The following is a 17885-nucleotide window of genomic DNA, read 5'->3' on the forward strand; positions in this document are numbered from 1 at the left end:
CTGTGGAAAAGAGACTCAAGACGACAGAAGATAGTCTAGAAAAAGATGATCTGAGCATCAAACTCAGCAACATAGAGTATGCATTGGATCGTCTGGAGAAGGAAAGAGTGGAGCAGCACCAAGAATGCAGAAGAATGAGGAAGGATCCTCCATTCTAGATATAGGGAATAATGTATGATGAAAAGAATTATGATTGACTCATAGAACAATTATGAATAAAACAGGTTTTGCAAACATATGTGACACAAATATATATAGATATATGCATATAGAATCACAAATGAACAAATTAAAGTAAGTAAATAAGCAGAGTTTAAATAAAACAACGTTAAATAAAAAGGAAAAGGAAGAAAAAGAAGAGATCCTAAAAAAACTAAGATTTGTCAGAACGGCGCAGAAGTTCCATCATCATGTGCTTCATCTCAATCAGCATGGATTCATGAGTGTCAAGACGTTGTTCCATGATGTCGAGTCTGGATGAGCTTGTCGGAGTAGAGCTGGAAGGAACGTTCTGAGCAGCTTGAGGTTCTGGAATGGAAGCAGAAGCAGCAGGAGTAAACAGAATTGGTGCAAGTCGCTCTGCCTCAGCCTCAGCTTCAAGACGTTCTGCCTCAAGTCTGGCTTGTTCAGCCTGAGCTGCTGCTTGACGGGCAGCTTCTTCTTCTTGTTCTTTCTGTCTCTTGGCTTCTTCAATGGCTTCAAGAAGCTTGGTTCTCTGTTCGAGTTCATGAAGAGCCACCCTCCTAGCATACCTTTGCTTTGCAGCCTCAATGCTCTGACTTCCCTCTGCATGCAGGAGCTGCAGCATAACGGGAAACTGAGCCACCAGCCAAGTGCTCAACTCGTTCCACTCATCAGCCACATTTTCAGCATTCTCACTGAGGTCAGTCTGACCGTGCACATTGCGGAGCCTCAAGGAGGCTTCATGATTGAAAATATTGATGCACTCAGAGAGAGATGTGGGTTGAAGGTGAGTATAGGGAATGATGGAGAGGTTGGGTGCAGGAGAGGCTGGGTGATTGCTGCTATGAGCTTCAGAGGCACCTTGTGGAGAACCAATGTTAATTATGGGAGCATTGGGTTCAGAGGTTCCACGGTGAGGGTCTGAAGTTTCAACCAGAGGGTGAGGTGATCTAACCGAGGATTGGTTAGATACTGATTGTTCAGGTTCAGGGTCTGGTTGAATTGGCTCTTGTTGGTCAGGGACAGGGTGAGCCTGTTGGACTAAGGGGTCTGCCTCTTGGATAGGATTGGCCAAGATAGGCTCATCTGGGTCAACTAGACGTTCAGGTCTAGGGCCAGGATATTGCCTAGGGCTTGGACAGGTAAGGTAATGTTCTTCCAAGGCAGATACCTTCTCTTTCCTAACCTCCATGAATTTTCTAAGGGATTCAGAGTTATTGGAGGGAGAAGAGTCAACAGTATTGATTGGGAAGGATACAGGTGTAAAGGCTGTTGATGAGTCTGTATCCGTGGTTCTGGCAGCAGGACGTTCTGATGCTCTGGGAGCAGAGGGATCAGACGTTCTGGGTTGTGGATCTGTTGGTTTGGGTTCTGGTTGGTTTTGGATGATGGGTTCAGAAAGTAATGGGTCGTATGGAATGGTGAGGAGAGAGGTTGGATCTTCTGACCTAGAAGGTTGGTTCTGAAGCAAATTCCAGAGTGGTGCTTCAGTAGGAAAAGGTTGAAAGAATGAAGATCTTGGGGAATGTGGTGGAGTGGTGGTTTGTGCGGCTGGCTGGGATTCAGGAATAGGAGTGAGGGGATTTGAAGAGTGTTGGAGTAAGGCAGAAATTGGGAGTGCATCAAATAAATTCAAATCATTCAAATCATCATCAGAGGTAAGTGCAGGCTTACTTGTATGTGCTGATGATCGAGTCACTCTGGCAGGAGGTTCAGTCCTTCTGACCTCTGCAGCAGCTGGTTCCACCCGAGTAGGCTTCACCACAATTCTGACTTTCTTCTGCTTCTTCTTTGGAGGACCATCCTCACTATCATCACCATCATCATCATCAGGCTTGCTCTTCGCCTTCTTGACCAGAGGGACATCAGATTCCTCTGAGGATTCGTCCAGAACCATCTTCCTCTTGGTTTTCTTCTTGGGAGGAGAAGGAAACTCTGGAGCTGGTGGAAGTCTGCTGACGAAATCATCAAGGTCAATCTCGAATCCTTGAGCCCTGAGGTCTTCAACATAGCATCTGATGGCTTCAGGATGGTCTGCTTGAGTCCACAGAGGGTAGTCATTCAGAGGCATTCTTCTTCCTCTGATCTCAGAAGATGTGTCCTCATGAGCAGGAGCAATCTTCTTCTGGACCAAACCCATCTTCTTCAGAGAGTTGGCGGTGAAGACATCGCTTACAATTGTGCTCAAGTCCTCTGTGCAACCAGCATTGATCAAATCTTGCACCAGGTTGCTTTCAATCAGAAAGTCTGAGAGCAGCCTCCCAAAAGGGATATATTTGATGGCTGACTTGATGGAGGAGGTGGTGCGAGACTTCCGGATGCATTCCTTCAAATAGGAGAACAGGAAGTAAGGAAGGCAGATCTTCTCCTTGTCTTGAATGAAGAACAGCATCGCCTTCTGATTGAAGTTGATGTAGTCTGGAGAACTGCCCTTTGGTCGTTGATTGATGCAGTTGAGCAGGATCTTGTGCCAGATTCTCAGTTTGGGGTGAAGGTCCATCACCTTGTAACTCGTCTTGCCCGGTTTGAAAGTGGTGTACAGGGCCTTGTTGACGATGTCCTTGGTTCTGGGTTTCAGCTTCGATTCCGTCAATGAGAACCGATACCCATGAGCAGTTTCTGCACCAAGCAGATTCACGAAGGACTTCTCCGTGATGATGATCTTCCTACCCAGTATGTAAGAAACCACCTGAGTGTCATCACAATCAGCGTGCTTCCAGAATTCCTTTACCAGCTTCTCAAACACCGGTCCTCGAAGTCGATTGAAGTAGTTTCCCCAACCTTGAGCTTGGACTTCAGGACGGAGATCAAACCCATTTGCAGCCAAGTTGTCGAGGTTGAATCTCCATTCTGCAAGGACTTGGAGTTCCTCAGGAGGAAATACACAGTGAACGGCACAGCCCCGTTCTGCTATAGGAACAATCTCCTCTTGAGCTTGAGCTTGTTCTTGTGCTGGGTTCTCAGAGCCCCGTTGACCCGTTGCCAAACCAACTACCATGTGAGGGAACTGAGGTGCATCTGCAGTAGATCTGCTGGTTTGTCTCACCATCTTGAAGAGGTTGAAGGTTTGAGGTAGAAGATGAAGTTTGAAGGATGAAGAGAGATCGAGAGAGAAATCACGAAGGAGGCGGTTTTGAAAAGCAGAGAGTGCGAGAGTGAAAACCGGAAGTGTGAGAGAACGTGTGTGTGTATAGTGGGTTTTATCAAATAACCGTTGTTGATTCAAAAAGCACTTTAAGATCAACGGTTGAAAATTAAAGATAGACAGTAACAGTAAAATACACAATCACACGCAGGAGATAAGCATATCTACACGCAATCATAACAGACTGTCACACGGGCACAAGGAACTATGCATCAGAAATTCTGACGCACGTGTTGTTGTCTCAGCTTCAGAGTCAGTACCAGTGGGCACACACACTCTGATTGAGTTACCTTCTGGACTAGACATCTTCTGATCAAGAAGTATCATAGTCAGAGGTTCTGATCTATCTTCACTCTGGACAAAAGTCCATGTTTAGATTTTTCAGAATAAAATTAAATCTATCTTCAGCTAAGGGCTTTGTAAAGATATCTGCCCATTGATGGTCAGTATCAACAAACTTCAGAAGAAGTACGCCCTTCTGCACATAATCTCTAATGAAGTGATACTTTACCTCAATGTGCTTTGCCCTTGAATGCAAGATAGGATTCTTGCTCAACGAAATTGCAGCAGTGTTATCACAATAGATTGGGATATTGCTCTCAAGGATCTGATAATCCTCCAGCTGATGTTTCATCCAGAGCATTTGAGTGCTGCATATTGCTGCTGAGATATATTCTGCCTCTGCAGTTGATAGAGCAATGGTTGATTGCCTCTTGCTTGCCCATGAGACTAGATTGCTTCCCAGAAATTGACAATTTCCAGAAGTACTTTTTCTCTCTGTTCTATCTCCAGCATAATCAGCATCACAATAACCTGAAAGCTTATACTCTGATGTTTTCTTATACATCAAGCCAAGGTTAGTGGTGCCTTTCAGATACCTTAGGATCCTCTTAACAGCAGTTAAGTGGGTTTCCCTTGGATCTGATTGGAAACGAGCACATAAATGAACACTAAATAATATGTCTGGCCTAGATGCAGTTAAGTACAGAAGTGAACCTATCATGCCACGATAGAGCTTCTGACATACTTTACCACTTATATCTTCTTTTTCCAGAATGCATGTTGGATGCATTGGAGTCTTGGCCACTGTAGATTCCAGCATATTGAACTTCTTCAGAAGTTCTTTAGTGTACTTGCTCTGATGGATATATGTTCCTTCTGGTGTTTGATTAACTTGTATTCCCAGAAAGTACTTTAATTCTCCCATCATACTCATCTCAAATTCAGCCTGCATCATCTCAGAAAATTCTTTGCATAGAGATTGATTAGCAGAACCAAATATAATATCATCAACATAAATTTGCACAATTAAGATATCATCTTTATAAGTCTTGCAAAAGAGAGTTGTATCTACTTTACCCCTTACAAACTCATTCTCCAGAAGGAATGAGCTAAGTCTCTCATACCATGCTCTGGGAGCTTGCTTCAGACCGTAGAGTGATTTCTTCAATTTGAACACATGGTCTGGTTTCTTTTCATCTTCAAAACCTGGGGGTTGATGAACATAGACTTCCTCTGAGATATAACCATTTAGGAAGGCACTCTTTACGTCCATCTGATGTAGAACTATGTTGTGATTTACTGAGAAAGAAATCAATAGTCTGATTGCCTCCAGTCTTGCTACTGGAGCAAATGTTTCAGTGTAGTCTATTCCTTCCTGCTGGCTGTAGCCTTGAGCAACTAGCCTTGCCTTGTTTCTGACTACATCTCCTTTCTCATTTAGCTTGTTTCTGAATACCCATTTCGTTCCAATAACGTGGACATTCTCAGGCTTCTTCACTAAGCTCCAAACATCGTTCTTGGAAAATTGATTCAATTCTTCTTCCATGGCCAGAATCCAATCCTTGTCCTGAAGAGCTTCATCTATGGACTTGGGTTCAATTAAGGACACCAATCCTTTCAGACTCAGCAAGGTCTCTTCAGAGGGTCTGAAGGCAGATCTGGTTCTGACTGGTTCATCTTTGTTGCCCAGAATCAATTCCTTAGGATGAGCTGCAGTGATTCTGCTCTTCTTCAGAGTTTGTGAGTTAGAGGGACCAGCTTCTTCCTCTGGTTCATCTTCCTCTGGCTCAACTTCCTCTGGAGCTTTGCCTTTGTCAGAAACATTAATGCTTAAATCTGCAAACTTTTCAACTAGCTTTGACTGGTCAGAGTCAAGCTTATCATCAAATCTAACATGAATAGATTCTTCAATAGTTTTAGCATCAGTATTATAAAATCTAAAACCTTTAGATCTATCAGAATAACCAAGTAATAGACACTTAGAAGATTTAGCATCAAATTTATGCAATCTATCCTTAGTATTGAGAACATAACAAACACAGCCAAAAGGATGAAAATAAGAAATGTTGGGTTTTATGTTCTTCCACAATTCATAAGGAGTCTTATTCAGAATTGGTCTCACAGAGATTCTGTTCTGAATGTAACATGCTGTATTTACTGCCTCTGCCCAAAAGTGCTTAGCCATGCCAGTTTCTTGGAGCATGGTTCTAGCCATCTCCTGAAGAGTTCTGTTCTTCCTCTCAACAACACCATTTTGTTGAGGAGTTCTGGGACAAGAGAAATCATGTGCAATTCCATAGGAATCAAACAGACTCTCAAACTTGTCATTCTCGAACTCTCCACCATGGTCACTTCTGACACGCACAATTCTACAAGCCTTCTCGTTTTGCACTTGAGCAATGAAGGTAGAGAACACAGCATGAGACTCATCCTTGCGGGTTAGAAACTTTACCCATGTCCAGCGGCTATAGTCATCAACGATAACCATCCCATATCTCTTGCCACCTATAGACTCAGTTTTCACTGGTCCAAACAGGTCGATATGCAGAAGTTCTAACGGCCTTGAGGTTGAGACAACATTCTTTGCCTTGAAAGGGACTTTTGTGAATTTGCCTTTCTGACATGCTTCACAAAGAGCGTCTGAAGCGAACTTCAGATTGGGTAAGCCCCTGACAAGGTTTAGCTTGCTCAGCTGAGAAATCTTTCTCATACTGGCATGCCCTAACCGTCTATGCCATACCCACTGCTCTTCATTAACAGACAGAAGGCACTTCACATTCTGAGCCTCCAACTCAGATAATCTGATCTTATAGATGTTGTTCTTCCTCTTGCTGTTAAACAGAACAGAGCCATCGATCTGACTTACAGCCCGGCAGGACTTTTGATTGAATATAACATCATAACCCTTGTCAGCTAATTGACTTATAGACAATAAGTTATGTGTTAAGTCGTCTACCAATAAAACATTATCAATGCATGGACTACTATCTACACAAATAGTACCAGTACCAATAATTTTACCCTTTTCATTTCCTCCAAAGCCAACTTCGCCTCCAGGCTTAAGTTTTAGCTCTCGGAACATACGCTTTTCTCCCGTCATGTGACGCGAGCATCCACTGTCCAGATACCATGATTGGTGTTTCAGTGGAGCTATCAAGGATATCTGCAACATAGATAATCTTGTCCTTAGGTACCCACTTTCTGGGTCCTCTTTTGTTAGTTACCCCAAAGGTTCTGATCACCTTGGGTGTCTCAACATGATATTTTAAAGGAATATTTGCATGATATTTAGTCATAGAGAAAGATCCCTTTTTAAGAGGGTTTTTAGCAACTTCAGTAGGTACAGGATCAGGCAATATGGTACCAGAGGGAACAAAGCATTCATACAAGGATTTAGCTTTAGACACAGAAGGCTCATTTCTAATTGGTTTAGAATAGCCTATGCCATGCATTCCATTTTTGCTTACACCATAGATCATTGAAGCCATTAAGCTTCTATCTACGCTTTTAGCCAGGAATCTTTGAAAAGATTTTTCATACTTAGATTCATGCTTACTATCAGAGGCATCGCAGGCAATAACTTCTTCTAACTTTGCAATTTGATTCTTAAGCACAGAGTTAGAATTAACTAAAGCATGGTTATCATTTTTCAAATCAGATATGATTTTCTCATGTTCAGAAGGAGTTTTAGAAACAGCAGATAAGTTCTTTTTCAGCTTCTTATGCTTAGACAACAAGGAGTTATACTTATCCATGATATCAGACAAGGCATGTTTCAGTTCAGAGGTAGAGAAGGAAGCAAATACCTCATTTTCATCGTCAGAGTCTGGATCTCCTTCTGATTCTGAGTCAGAGTCAACAGCTTCCTTTGACTCTGTTCCTTTGTCTTTGACAATAGCCATGAGTCCTTGGACTTCACCATCAGAGTCAACATCCTCTGACTCTGATTCATCGAATGTCACCATCAGACTCTTCTTGGTCTTGAAGTGCTTCTTTGGCTTCTTGTCCTTCTTCAATTTTGGACAGTCACTTTTGTAGTGCCCTGATTCTTTGCACTCAAAGCAAGTGACTTCCTTGATTGATGACTTCTTCTGACCTGAGGATTCAGACTTTCCTCTTGCCTTTCCAGAGCCTTTGAACTTGCTCTGCCTGTGCTTCCAGATGCGGTTGAGTCTCTTGGAGATCAGAGTCAGCTCATCTTCATCAGAATCTTCTGATGCTTCTTCAGATTCTTCTTCTTCAGCTTGAAGAGCCTTTGACTTCTCAACCTTAGCCTTTTCAGATTTGGATTTCAAGGCTATGGACTTTTTCCTCAGATCTTGCATCTCTGAGCGCTTCAGCTCATGGCATTTCAAAATGCTGATGAGTTCTTCCAAACTCATATTCTCAACATCTCTCGTGAGCTCTATTGAAGTCACCAAGGGCATCCAACTTTCAGGTAGACACCTGATGACCCTTATGACGTGATCTTTTGTTGTGTAGCTCTTGTTGAGAGGACGTATGCCAGCTACAAGCAGTTGAAATCTGGAGAACATTTCTTCAATGGACTCATTTGGCTCCATGATGAAGGATTCATACTTTTGGATCAAAGACAATGCCTTTGATTCTTTAACTTTCTTGTTTCCTTCATGAGACATCTTCAGAGAATCAAAAATGCCTTTAGCAAACTCACGATCTGTAATCTTCTGGTACTCCTCATAGGAGATAGCACTTAGAAGAATTGCTCTTGCTTTATGATGTTGTGAGTACAGCTTCTTTTGATCTGCAGACATCTCTGACCTTGGGATCTTTTTGCCATCTGCATCAACTGGACGCTCATAGCCATCCACAATAATATCCCAGAGATCTGCATCGAAACCCAGAAAGAAACTTTCCAGTCTATCTTTCCAATATTCGAACCTTTGACCATCGAACATAGGAGGCTTTGCGTTGTAACCATCTCTTTGAGTTTCACTGGTGGTGGCAGCCATTGTTTTTCACACCGGCCCGGATCACTGAACACTGTTAGGTGTGGTAATCAGAACTTGCGCTCTGATACCAATTGAAGGTATGAAAAACGGTAGAAAGGGGGGTTTGAATAACGTTTTCAGTACAAAACTACCACCTTAAAGATTTTAACAAATCTTTTCGAGAACTAAGTGCCAAAAGATAGAGATAGAAAAGCACACAAGGATTTTATCCTGGTTCACTTGATAAATCACTCAAGCTACTCCAGTCCACCCGTTAAGGTGATTTCTTCCTTCTTAGAATGAAGGCAATCCACTAATCAGGTAAGAGTTACAACTGCACTTGAAACCTACAAGTGACTAACAATTACACTGACTTAGCTCACACTAAGATTCACTCTCTTAGTCTTCTCTAGGATCCGATCAACCTTGATCTCCTAAAGGAAAATCAAACAACTGTTTGAGGTTGGTGTTTACAAGGGTTTGCTTCTGAATAAGCTGAGTGTAAACTAAATAAATTACAAGATGAAAGAAAGCTTAGAATATTTTGAATATCTTGCGCGTGTGTTGCTTCTTCTTAGTTTCTTAGCCGCTTCTTTCAATCTTCAGCCTCTATATATACTCCAAGGATTAGGGTTGAGCGTTGCATGGGAAATGCTACCGTTGGAGGGCAGTTCTGGAAAATCCAGCTTCTGCTATGGCTGAGAACGTTAGGTAGGTCGTCAGGGAGGTACAGTTGCTTTTGTACTTGGATAGCGACGCGACCTTTAAACCTAGGAGACTTCTGATCAGAGGGATGCTTCGTATAGGAACTTGTGAAGCCGGTTGATCAGAGTCAGAGTGATAGCACAGATCCTCTGACCATTGTATCTTCTGATTCTGAACTCAGAGGGAAGAACATGGCCTTCAGAGTTTCTTGCTTCTGGACTTCAGAGTTTCCACTATTCAGCTTCTGGATCTTCAGAGTCTTCTACACCATCAGAACATCTGAACCTTCAGTGTTTCTTGGTTGTCAGAACTTCTGGATCTTCAGAGCTTCTAGCGACTGAGTCCACATCAGAGTTTGTATAGCTTCAGATCTTCTGACGCTTTTCCACTGTTCATACTGAACATGGTGAATGCGAAAGCGTTGCTTGGGTTACCCTTTATACACAGTGCTTCTGATTTGTGTGAAATTGAGTCAGGGTCAGAGCCTGTAAATAGCACACTCAGAAAAACACGTTAGAGTACCACAATTGTTCATATCAAAAGATTAACTTGTAATCATCAAAACATAGAGTTGTACTACTAGATCAAAACTTGATCTTACACATGGAAGTATATGTGGATGATATGATTGTTAAGTCCGCCAAGTCCAGTGACCACGACGATGATCTTAAGGAAGCATTTGCTCAGCTAAGAAAATACCGTATGAAGTTAAATCCCGAGAAATGTTCATTTGGGATTCAAGGGGGAAAGTTTTTGGGATTCATGATAACATCAAGGGGGACAGAAGTAAATCCAGATAAAGGCAAGGCGATCTTGGAAATGAAAAGCCCAACAAATGTCAAGGAAGTACAACGATTAACAGGACGCATGGCTGTCTTAGCACGCTTCTTGCCAATGGCGGGCGACAAAGCAGCTCCGTTCTTCACTTGTTTGAAAAAGAATTCGAAGTTTCAATGGACCGAGGCATGTGAACAAGCTTTTACTAAATTGAAAGAATCCTTAGCAACATTACCAGTACTATCCAAACCCACGTCAGGCGTTCCTTTGACGCTCTACTTGGCAGTTACGGATAGGGCGGTCAGTACAGTGTTGCTTCAGGAAGAAGGGAAAAAGCAGAAGGTTATATATTTTGTGAGTCATACTCTGCAAGGTGCTGAATTGCGATACCAAAAAATCGAGAAGGCGGCCTTGGCAATTCTAAAAACGGAGAAACATCTTAGGCCATACTACCAAATTTTCCAAATCAAAGTTAAAACTGATGTTCCCTTAAGGCAAGTACTCCAGAAACCCGATCTGTCAGGACGATTGGTCAGTTGGTCAGTCGAGTTGTCTGAATATGATATACAGTATGAGCCAAGGGGACAAGTTACAATCCAAAGCTTGATTGACTTCGTGGCGGAATTAACACCCACAGAAGGCGAGAAAACTCAGGGAGAGTGGGTCCTGTCTGTTGATGGATCCTCCAACGATATGGGAAGAGAGGACAATTGTTGGAATCCCGGAACAAGTTCTTTACTTCAGGCGACTCAACAACTTTAAAATAATTTTTCTGCCACACTTTGTAATGGCTCTTAAGAGCAGTAAACCGACTCATTTTCTTGCGGGCTAAGAGAGGAACCCACTTCAAGGAAGTAGGTTTCTTAGTAACAGATTTATAGAAAAGAAAAAACAAAGGGTAGGTGGGCGTGAAGCTCAAATGATCACATAGGATTTCAAAGCAACAAATAAAGCCCCAAGCGTTGGGCTGGAGTTGGCAAGGCGCCACATTCAGAAAGGACAAAACATGACATATGAAAGGCGAAAAAGGAAGTTTAATGTTCAAATCAGTGAAAAAATAACCATAAACGAAAAAGAAGTCGGGCGACTCATCTGATGAATCTTTTCGCAAAAGAACACAATCATCCTCGCCACAGGAAAGAACATTTAACTGGAGGTCCTCGTTATGTGAAGTGGCGGGATTTACCTTTGTAAACCCTTGGGCAGATATTCGAAGCGAATTAATGCTCCCAATACTACCCCAGATGGAACGCCACAGACATTTATCTTCAACCAAGTGTACATTTGTACGCCATTCAGGCGAAGATAAACCTCCATTGGAAGAAAGGACAGAATCAATAGAACCGGCTGGTCTAGAATCCTCGTGAATGGAAGGCGAGGATTGGATTTCAATAACAGAGGGGGCAGAAATTTCCTCCTCCGTTGAAGGTGAGGAAAGCTCTAAGGAAGAAACGCTAACACTATTCAATGACATACTAGGTAATTTCATGAAATTTAAAAGAGGAAGATGAACAGTGTCAAAGAAGGAGAAAGAAAACAAAATGAGAAAAGAGGGTGTAAAGAACTCACCGGAGGAGGGGATGAAAGATTGGGTAAGGAGAACGTCGGCTAAAGGAGAACACCGCGCAATGACGACGGCCGGAGTAAGCAAGGATTCGCCGGAGTTCGAAGAGAGTAAGAAAGTTTCGGAAAGTAAAAAAGTGAAGAGGTAAAAGAGGTTTTATAGGGGAAAAGAGGAGAGAGAATGAGTGGGACAAATAGCGAAACGTCGTGGGATTTGAAATTTGAATTTTTTTTTACAAAAAAGTGCGAAGTGAAAAGGTATAACTCCTCGAGACACACAAATAGAAACTGCATTCATGGCAAATGATGACGAATCCCGGAAAACAAGAATTGCGTGTGTCAGTGGAAAGACTTGATTGACGGTTGAGACAATGGCGGCATAACTACAAAACATAAAAGTGGCGGCATAACAACAAAATAAAACAAGTGGCGGTATATCAACGAATACGGAAAGTGGCGATATAACTGCAAACGTGAAGGCGGCAGTGTAGAATAACCAATACATTCACAAATAACTTCACCAAAAATCACCCAATGAATAATGGAGGCAGGCGACGAAATACGAAATAGCATGATGAAGACATTTCGACCCAATCTACCTGAGCCCACAACAAGCAATCAGCTGGGCGGAGGAAGACATGGCGGGGAGTGACGAAATACCGAGGATTCTCGCCTCCTTTAAGTGGACCCGCAAGCCAGCTGGAAGATTATCTTGGATTTGTCCTATGTGCATAGGGATTTGGGCCCTGGTTGTCAGGCCCAAATGTAGGAAAAATCCATATCATGACCCTACCCTCTATAAAAGGGAAGGTCATCACCTTGTACAAAGAACTTTTTTGACACTTAATGAGAATATTCCCTTTTATTACATCTTTGCTATTTTAGTGCTCTGCTAGGGTTTGCTTTTTGTACCTTTCTCACTTAAGCTTATCTTAGAACGCAACAATATTAGTGATTGAGAGTATGTATTTGACATTACATACTCTCATTGGAGATGTTCTTAAATCTCCCCAATTTTAATGCTCAACTATTTATTGATGATTCTTGAGTGTTGGATTATAGCATGCCTATGTAATTGAAATCACATGCTAATTAAATTAAACACTGTTTGAATTTACAATGCTACAGATGATAATTACTGGTGTTGAATGTTAATTATGCCAAAGCAACATTCTTCATCTTCTTCTTTTTTGGTAAATAACATTCTTCATCTTGTTTAGTACTCAATATGAATGTCAATATGCTTGTAGAACCTGATAGACTTACTATTGGGCCAGCTCCTCCCAGTAACAAAATGGCCCAAGGGGAAAATAAGAAAACTGCAAAATTTATTAATACTAGTAATTTTGTCCAAAAAACAAAAGTAAAATTGTTCTTTCCTTCTAGAATATTCTATTGTTAGAGAACTCTCTTTAGATTGTAATGAATGCATCTACGGTTGCCTATACTTTAAGGAAACCTACTAGCTAGTCAGCTAGATATATAGACCGTTGAAATAAAAATGGAAGCACAAAAAGAGTAATTGCTCCCGATATTTCTTAGTTTATTTTTCATGGCTTTTTTCTCTTTAGATCTTAGAAGTTCTGACTCAGAGGAGATTGCTGAAGTTATATGGCAGAGACATGAAAGATCAGTGATTACTTTTCTTCCTAAGTTAAAGAGCTAGTATGCAGGTCAGAGTCTGCAGGCCAGCCACACAAAACTATAGCTTAAAAAATGTTGGATCATATAAATGCAGTCTTATCTTAGCTGACCCGTTTAACTCGCAGTTTAAATAGGTTTATCCCATGAATTTGTGGACTCACCCGCAGGCTTGGTGATTATTAAAATAAAAAAGAAAAAAATCAAATACTATGGTCAAATCTAATAATAATAAAAATTTTAGACCCCAACCTTAGGTCAAATTCTAAACTATAGTTTTTTCTTCAAATTTCTAATGTTTTTTAAGGTTTTTTTAATGCTAAATTTGTGTATTTTTATTTTTTAATTATAATTGCGTTAGTGACAGACTCGCGGGTCAGCCAGCATATCCGCAAGGTGGACGCGAACCATCCCAGACTAACTCATTTAGTTTCGGGCCAAACTTGGCCGAGCCTAAGTCGGGCGGGACAGACTTCTTACCCAACTCTACTTTATTATGATGAGTTCTTAGAATTATTATGATTTATCTTTTTATCATGGGTAGGAGTTGATTTTAACTCCATATAGATGTTTATCAATTTTGTTTTCTGTTTAATATGTCTTTGACCTTTTTTAAATTTAATCTTATGCGAAGTAATTAATCGTATCACTAGTAAAGCTACTTTAATCTACTCCCGGAGGGAGAATTAACTAATGGAACCAAAAAGATAATAAGTATAGGGAATTAATTTTGTATGCTCTCAATTAGTCAAGATATTGTGGACTATGAAACGTCTCCTAACTAAAAGAATTGGGGCATATGTTTTATGTTTTTGGTTTTTGCTTTTAAGTAATGACTATGTATTAGTTGGGACTTCCATGTACTCATATTTTACTAAAAGTCGTTTCTAACAAGGAAACAATAACACTACAACCGATTTAGTGTCGGCTAGCATCAGCGTCAGGGTAGATGTTAAAGGATTTGTAGCTCACTATTTTTTCATTCAAAATGTTGACGATAAGCATCAACATCAGTTGACAGACTTGAAGCCGAAGAAACTCATCGAAGTCGTAGTTCGAAGCTAATTCATAAAGTTTGATTTGGTCATATAGACCGACTCTATGTAGCTTTGGTGATGGTCGACACTAAGTTTAACATTCAATGCAAAAAAGGTTATGGCAGGCTTACACCATTGATCATAGTTAACATGTCCGTATATTGGTCGTTCTCGACTAGGCAAACACTACTCTTAACTGGGAGTTACTATGTTAGTATCTCCAAATTAAGAGTAGTGTTTGACCTGCTCGAGAACAATAATTTACAGTACTATAAAATGTTAGCAAATGATGTAAGTCATCCCCAACTTTGCATTAAAAATCACAAGCAACAAGTTAAAGCTAATGTACACAACGTCAAACATATTTGAGCATAATGCACTAATATTCATAATTCATAAGTTAAAAGTACATCACAAATTATTATAATTTGACGTATACGAAAAATGATACATGGTAACAAAAGCAAGCTTCTCTAGTAGCGGTTGTTTTGCTTGTCTCATGATTTTCAACTTATTCGTGCGGTCAAGCCATATCTTCTTTTCTCATGTGCCGGTAAATACATAATTGGAATGCTACCTCTGCCAATCAGCTGGCTAACTCATGGTTATAAATTAATAAGTGGTCTTAAGACAAGAAACAATCAGACTAAGAGTTGTTATCATATAAGTGATGTGCGGAACCCTATAAAACTAATAAAAGCCTACCCAACAAAGATTATGAACCTGCTTAAATGATTTTTAAGATCAAAGCTTGAGTTGAGCAAGATCGGTGGTGCCTCCCAAAATAAACGGGTTTGAAGATAAAAAAAAGTTGAGTCGGTGGAGGCTCTAGACACAACAAGCCAGGACCACGCCAATGAAACGAAAGAAAAGTGTCGAACGGCTGAGCGGCATTAGGACGAATGCTCGCAGCAGAGCGGGAGTAGGGGTGCGGCTCGCGGCGGAATGATAGTGGACATTTACCAATGATAATGAGCGTTTTTCTTGTAGTAAGAAAGTTATGACCCCAAAAGTGAAAAGGCATTTATATTAGGCAATAAGTGACTATCCAATTCAACTACAGGATTCTTCCTTTCATCACTCCCATCTTTTGATGATGTGTATGTGGACAAGTAAGCATGTGAATAACTCCTACATGAGAACAATATTTTGAAAGAAACCTAAACTAACATTCCCCATCTGTCTGAACAGCTTTAAGTTTGTGATTGTTTGGTAGATTCAATTACTTTGGGATTCCCATCGGTTAATAATTTTTCATATCCATATACAACAAGAGACCAATTTTCTGGGGAAACTAAAATATCATTAAAGTATCTAGGGATTGCTAGATCCATTAACAAACCAATTTTCCTCAATGCCTCATTCAAAAACCAGAGAGTTTCAGTCATCCATCAGAATTACACTATTATTAGTCATCAACTTACTAAACTAGATCAAACAAAACAATAAGAGGCTGCTTTTCCATTCCAATTATATAATATCAATTGATATATGATTCCTAGCTTATTTATATATGGCAACAGAGCAGTGCATGCTTCAGAATATGCAGCAGCAATTCAAAATTGATAATATTGTTTCACCAATTCTTTCTCTCAGATTCTGATCTTTGACAAATTAATCGATCAACTGTATCCAAAAGCCACTGAATGTAGGTCCTCCGCTTCATCAAATCCCCAAGTCCTACTGTTTATTTGCATGTCATAGGACATGGAATTTGAACACTCCTCAAAGCTAGAAAATGAGCTGTTTTCATCCTTGACTCCTGAATTTTGATAATTATTCCCAATAGGATTTAGATCCATTAAGGTATTGTTCCCATAATATTGCGTTGCCGCGTAATTATTGGACAAGTTTGGAGAAAATTCTGAACCCATGTTAGAATTTTCCATCTGGAACCAACTTTGAAGATCTTGGGGGAAAGCATTATTAGGTTTTTCCAAATATTTTTCATTAGGGCTTTCATTGGAAGAGGCATTGAGACCAGTCTGAGCTGCTTGTTCTTTGAGATAAGCTAGCTGTGCTTGTAAGTTGACCACCTACAAAAAATACATAGGAAAAGTCCAACTTTTAGTCTGTAGTACAAAGCACAAATTATTTAGCTTAATTATTGAGATTTCAGTTACAAACTAATTAGTTATGTGCCTGTTTAGAAACCCTAATATTCCATTGATTCTGAAGTCAGAATCAATTATGTGGAGAAGCTTTTAATTTGTGGGTTTTAAAATTAATTCTGAGAAAAAGAGAGTTGATTCCAAACATGTTATGACTCGTGAGGGGGAAACAAACCTGCTGTTGGAGGGAAAAGATATGGGAAACACAGCCATAAATTGGATCCTGAAGCCTAGCTTGAGCTTCATATGAGATTGTGACTGCAGCTTCACAACGGTCACTCACAGGGAGGTAAGAGAGGAGCTTTGACACATTGCTTGCACCAAAGACTTTATGAATGGCTGCAAAATGGGTTGCACCTTGTTCATGGCAAAAATAAGGTGCAAAAACACAACCTCTCACACATTTCCTTCTTAAGAATTTGCAAGCTCCACAAGGAGAACCGGAACTCGAACTCGAACCCGATCCACTCATGATCTTGGCCTCTTTGAGGTTTGAGAGTTTTTGAGGATTTTGTTTATTTCTAGGTATCTTCAGGCTTCAGCTTTGTGAAGTCATGATCATTTATTACCATCTTTATATACACCGGAACAAGAGGAAAGAGTAGATTAGAATAATCATTAATCAATGACATTATGTTCCCTTATTGGCCTACAGTGTTTCATCATTTTTTTCCCTTAATATATAAAACGCCACCATCCCCCAGTCTGAAAATTTATTAGTTTGAAAAATCAGATTCCATTCATCATCCTTATACGACAAATGAGCTAGCATCAACCAAACCCATTTTCATTTGTTTGATGATTGGATCCTCCCTTTTCTGAATAATAAGCATTGGAACCTTATAAATGATAAATTCAAGTACATATTTATTGGACTACTTGTGTGTACTTGACCGAGAGAATATGAGAAGAGAATCAGAACAGGGTTAATGATTGTTTACTGTTAGAAACTTCTTACAGCTTTACCTGGCGTTACTATACAATTATGGTACCTACAATTATTTATTCATGATTGTTTACTTCTGCAGCATATACACTAAGACTTGAAAGGTAGGAAGAAATCTTTTGGTACTTTCTGATATAGACCAGTAGATCTTGGCCTAAGAGGCGACTGAATTGCTCAGAACTGAACTTTGGACACCATTGAGATGAGCCACTAGCTTCAACTCAAAGTTTGCAGTTGTGACTGCAAGACCAAATTTAAATATGGTGTTGGTCACTCCAACCAATACAAGAAAAATGTGAAATAACCTCGGTCAAAAATTGACAATTTAGTAGATTTAGCATCGGTGTTGGGCGGACGCTAAAATAGTGGAAACTAACAGGCATGTAGATAGAGTCAATTCTGTACTCGCCCTAATGTTAATTAAGTCGACACTAAGCCAATGAAATCCACCATAGCCTACAACCGATGCTAAATCGTAAAAATTAGTGTCAGTCATATTTTGTCTCGTGGCCGACGCTAACCTTCAATGTTATTTTCAAAGCAGTA

At 40.4% G+C, this 17885-nt stretch overlaps 1 protein-coding gene across 1 annotated transcript; it reads right to left on the reverse strand.

Annotated features, from left to right (window-relative positions):
• Positions 1 to 15717: 15717 nt before the first annotated feature.
• Positions 15718 to 16941, reverse strand: LOC130718398 (LOB domain-containing protein 29-like). Its single transcript, XM_057568982.1, has 2 exons — positions 16569 to 16941; positions 15718 to 16318 (listed from the first exon to the last, which is right to left on the reverse strand). Exons 1-2 carry the CDS (start codon positions 16863 to 16865, stop codon positions 15905 to 15907), a joined length of 711 nt encoding a protein of 236 aa, XP_057424965.1. The 5' UTR covers positions 16866 to 16941; the 3' UTR covers positions 15718 to 15904.
• Between the last annotated feature and the right edge of the window lie 944 nt (positions 16942 to 17885).

Source organism: Lotus japonicus, chromosome 5 (assembly GCF_012489685.1).
Source record: "Lotus japonicus ecotype B-129 chromosome 5, LjGifu_v1.2".
In the NCBI taxonomy this organism is placed as follows: Eukaryota; Viridiplantae; Streptophyta; class Magnoliopsida; order Fabales; family Fabaceae; genus Lotus; species Lotus japonicus.